The sequence below is a fragment of the Rhagoletis pomonella genome, unplaced genomic scaffold (genome assembly GCF_013731165.1).
Source record: "Rhagoletis pomonella isolate Grant_MI unplaced genomic scaffold, Rhpom_1.0 Rhpom_scaffold_00007, whole genome shotgun sequence".
NCBI lineage: Eukaryota > Metazoa > Arthropoda > Insecta > Diptera > Tephritidae > Rhagoletis > Rhagoletis pomonella.
The window spans coordinates 61,092,331-61,096,508 of record NW_023458561.1 but is presented as its reverse complement, the minus strand read 5'-3'; the positions used below and the strand labels follow the sequence as shown (position 1 = coordinate 61,096,508).

At 36.5% G+C, this 4,178-nt stretch overlaps 1 protein-coding gene across 1 annotated transcript in view; it reads right to left on the bottom strand.

Annotated features, from left to right (window-relative positions):
* Positions 1–3,479: 3,479 nt before the first annotated feature.
* The window catches only part of LOC118743933, a 3,222-nt gene continuing 2,523 nt past the window's right edge, over positions 3,480–4,178 (bottom strand). The window contains exon 3 of the mRNA XM_036476694.1: positions 3,480–3,518. Coding sequence (XP_036332587.1) covers positions 3,480–3,518 — 39 coding nt within the window. The remainder of the gene's footprint in view (positions 3,519–4,178) is intronic.

Below are 4,178 nucleotides of genomic sequence, written 5' to 3'. Positions count from 1 at the left end.
TGCCAAGTGGACAGACACCATTTAACGATCAGCAATGCAGTTGGATAGACATTCGTCAGCGCGCGCATATATAAACAAACACTCGAGTAGAGGAGAAGAAGTGAAGTGTTAGCAAAGTGTTTTCACTTGCCCATAAGCAATGCAGCGCCCACTCTCTGCCTCTTTTTCTTCAAGCGCTTTTTTTTGCCAATTGGCGATTTTTCATATGTATGTACATACTTAATTTTTTCGAATGTACATATGTACGTATGTACATATGTAGGTACGTATTGTATTTTCTTTTTCTGCTTCGATGCAGTTTTTCGCACACCCATATGAACGTTTTTGCTGTCGGCCTGGTCCGTACATAAGTACCGTATAAATGCAATTTATAACCGTTTAATAATCATTCATGTAATTTTTATTGGTTTTTTATGCATTTGTACTTATGTATGTACATATGTACATTAGACTGCATCACTCCCCATACAAAAAAAATCGGTACTATTTTTTCATTAGAATTATAAAATCTACTATATTTTAAGACGTCCACCAAAATATTTCGGAAAAATATTAATATTTAAGTGAGCTGCACCGATTTAAAAATACCTCCAAAAATAGTTTTTTCTTACGAATAAAAATAGTTCTTTAAAGATTTTTTTTTTTTAAATCCCCTCAAATGACAAAACGGTTTAAGCTTAAAATATTTGCATAAAAATATTAAAAAAAAAAATTTAACGGAATCGAGAATGAGATTTTTGATGCTGTTTTTAACATTTTTCAAAGATTGGTATTAGAAAAACTTGAATAACTGAACCTAAACTCTTCCGATTTAGACTTAGGAGGTGTCATTGGAAAGGTATTTTCTCACTCTTTTCATTTATTTGCTAATAAACTTATTCAAAGGATGGAAGAGAAAGGTAGGAGAAACGAACCTCATTCAAAGTTGAATTAAGATGTTTTGGTTTTCGAAAAAAAGATGGGACACGAATGACGTTTCTTTTGGCCAGAAATAAAAACGGTGTGAAAATACCTTTCTACTGAAATCCCATAAGTCTAAATCAGAACATTTTTGGCCCAGTTATTCAAGTTTTTCGTAAATCAATCTTTGAAAAAAGTAAAAAAACAGCATCAAAAATCTCATTCTTACGATTCCGTTGAAAAGATTTTTAAATATTTTTATGCAGATTTTTATTCTAATTTGTCATCTGAGGGGACTTTTTTCAAAAAGTTGTTTAAGAAACTATTTTTATTCATAAAAAACTTCATTTTTGGAGGTATTTTCAAATCGGTCCAGCTCACTTAAATATTTTTACGAAATATTTTGGTGGACGTCTTAAAATATAATAAATTTAGTAATCCCGGAGGAAAACCCGCAACTTTTTTGGTGATGCGGTCTAATGTACATGCATATGTATATTCACACGTATATACATACATACATAAGTGCTTAGTATGCAATTTTCATTTTTAGCAAACTTTGAATGCAGTAAAGGCAGTAATTGCCAAGTAAGCAGAATCTTTTCTGGTGGTTTTGGTTTCAATTTCTGCTCCATAGCTTTTAAAATACGAACATTTCTTGAAAAGCATTTTCTTGGCAAACGTATGGTTTGTCATTAACAAATTTAATGAAGTTTTAAGAATTGGTGCAGCTGTGTTTTATTGAATAAAGAGAAATAAAAACAGCAATATTATTTTTAATGGTTTTCGTTCGAGATTAATCACTCTTTGTGTTGCGAAACATCTTTCGATTGTTTTTTTTTTATGGAAACTACCTATTTGAACAAAGATAAATATTTCCTTTTTGGCTGTTGTTGTTTCCGACGGGTTGAGTGTGTGATGTATTTTGGAACGAATTTCCGTCATCCCTTGTCAAATTTGGTTTGGAGACAAACCGGTTTCGGCGTTGTGCCATCTTCAGTGTCATTTTTCGGAGAACGAAATTCGTTCCAAAATACAAAGATCGATGAAAGATTGATGAAAATTATGAGATATGAAAATTTTTTAGGAGGCCTAAAGTCGATTTAGTACCAAATGCCTCAAAACAGATTAACCAAAGGACAGAATGAACTTATTTCATACTTTTAAATTGAAATATGGATGATATTTAAACGCAACTGAGTTCTTGGAATCGGATACTTGAACCACAAAAAGAATTTATTCGTCCTTTTATTTATACTTATTTCGCAATAGAAAATTGTATTTACATACTTATATTTGGGGTATTCACAACGGTGTCGTAAGTGTCGTATTGTTGTATGTCGTAAACTTTAAATGCCTAAAAAGTATATTATGGGGTTCGCAAAGTACCATCAAAGTGATATAATGTGGAACGATTTTCCGTCATCCCTTGTCAAGTGATGAAACAAATTTCGCAGGGACTCTTCGATGAGTGGTGGTTTGAGCTTCGATGACGAGATTCAGGAGAAGACAGTTGGTAAAGGTTGTGATGGTCTCTCGGTGAATGTCGCTTAAGGCTTGTCTGAAAGCAATTAAAGTCTGGAACTCGTCCGTGAAGTAGAAATAGATTCTTCTTCATCTTTTTATTTGACTCTGTAAAAGCCTAAGCGATTTTGGCCGAGTTCAAAAAAAGCACGCAAGTCGTTTCTCTTCTGTGCCAACTGACGCCAATTAAAAATGCCTCTTCATCAGCTACCACCAGCGGGTTCCAAGATGAATACTTCCAGAGCTGGAGCGTTTCTGTTCATCCGAATTTTAAGCCGCTGCGATATGTCCTCAGTCCGTTATCGGGCGTTTCGTCATGGAAGCTGATTTTCGCTTCCTTGCCCACCATGGCATTAAAATCGTTAAGCATGATTTTTATATCGTGACCGGGGGCAGCGCTCGTATGTGTTTTCCAAGGACTCATAAAAGAGATCCTTGTATGCTTCGTCGTTCTCCTTCGCCGGGGCTTGGGCGCAAATGAGCGAGATTTTGGAGAATCTTGCTTTGATGCAGATTGTGACGAGACGCTCGTCCACCGGGCTGAACGACAGTACTCGACGACGGAGTCTCTATAACACCACAAAACCAAAACAGAATTCGCGCTCCTTTACATAGCAGTTGTAGTAGTAGTATACGTCGCAAGGCCCATTTGTTACCTTTTCCCGTCCAACGCCGTTAATGGAGGTGATGTCAGCTTTTATCCCTACGATGGCATCAACCAGCCGGACAGAGGCATCTTTCCCATTCAGGGTCCGGACACTGTACATGCACTCAAATCGTAGTTCTTTAAACGTTTGCCGAGTCGTCATAAAAAGAGGGGTCTCATCCGAGTCTTTATTTTTGCTATTCGCTAGAAGAAGTTTTTACGTGGCCATTGCTGGGAGAAGTTATTGTAGAAATAGGGTTTTCTAGCGGGGAGGATTATTTAACTAAATCGACATTATTCGATGAACCCATTACATTAAATTAAAGTGTTTTAGATCGAAATTTCTCTTCACATGAGAAATTTTAAACCATGTTCAATGTTTGGAATAAGCTTGTGAGCTAACTTCCCTTTAGCAGATATCGCCCATAATTTCTGGAGCCTTTTTTAGCTGTGATCACTTATAATATTAGGCATAAGAATGAACGTGATCTTCATCTCATTTGCAAAATTGTTTATGTGGTTCAGTTCGACGAGCGCTTTGTCGGATATTGTACGGAGATAAAAAAATCGTTATTAGATTCGCTTTTGGAGGATGAGTTACCTCTCGTCGAATATGAGTGAACTCTTCTTACTAAGGCGGTAAGCGTTAAGACTGCTAATTATAGCTGTTCCAGGAACTTTTACCCTTCCTTATGGTTGGTTTTTACAGTTAGAAGCCCTAAGAGAAATCCTCCTTCGGAATAATATGTAGATATATTCAAGATAGATGGGATAGCGGATCTACTCATGCAGACTATAAATATAAATTTTACTCTTATTTTTGCCTTAAGACTTTCATTCATTTCACTTAAACCGTGAATAAAATATGTAAATTCTCAAAACTCACCTGATCAGCAGCACAGTTAACGCTGGCCAACAGGACAAACAGCGCGACTGCAAATAAAAGCTTTCTGCTGCCACTAACGGCGACATGGGACGGTGTTAGGCCGGTCAAAACGCCACCAGCCGCGCGCCGTTTGCCTGCCGTCATCTCCGATTCCAACGTTGACAATGACATCCAACTAGTTGATGTTGACGATGCCTTTTTGTTGATATTATACATTGTTGT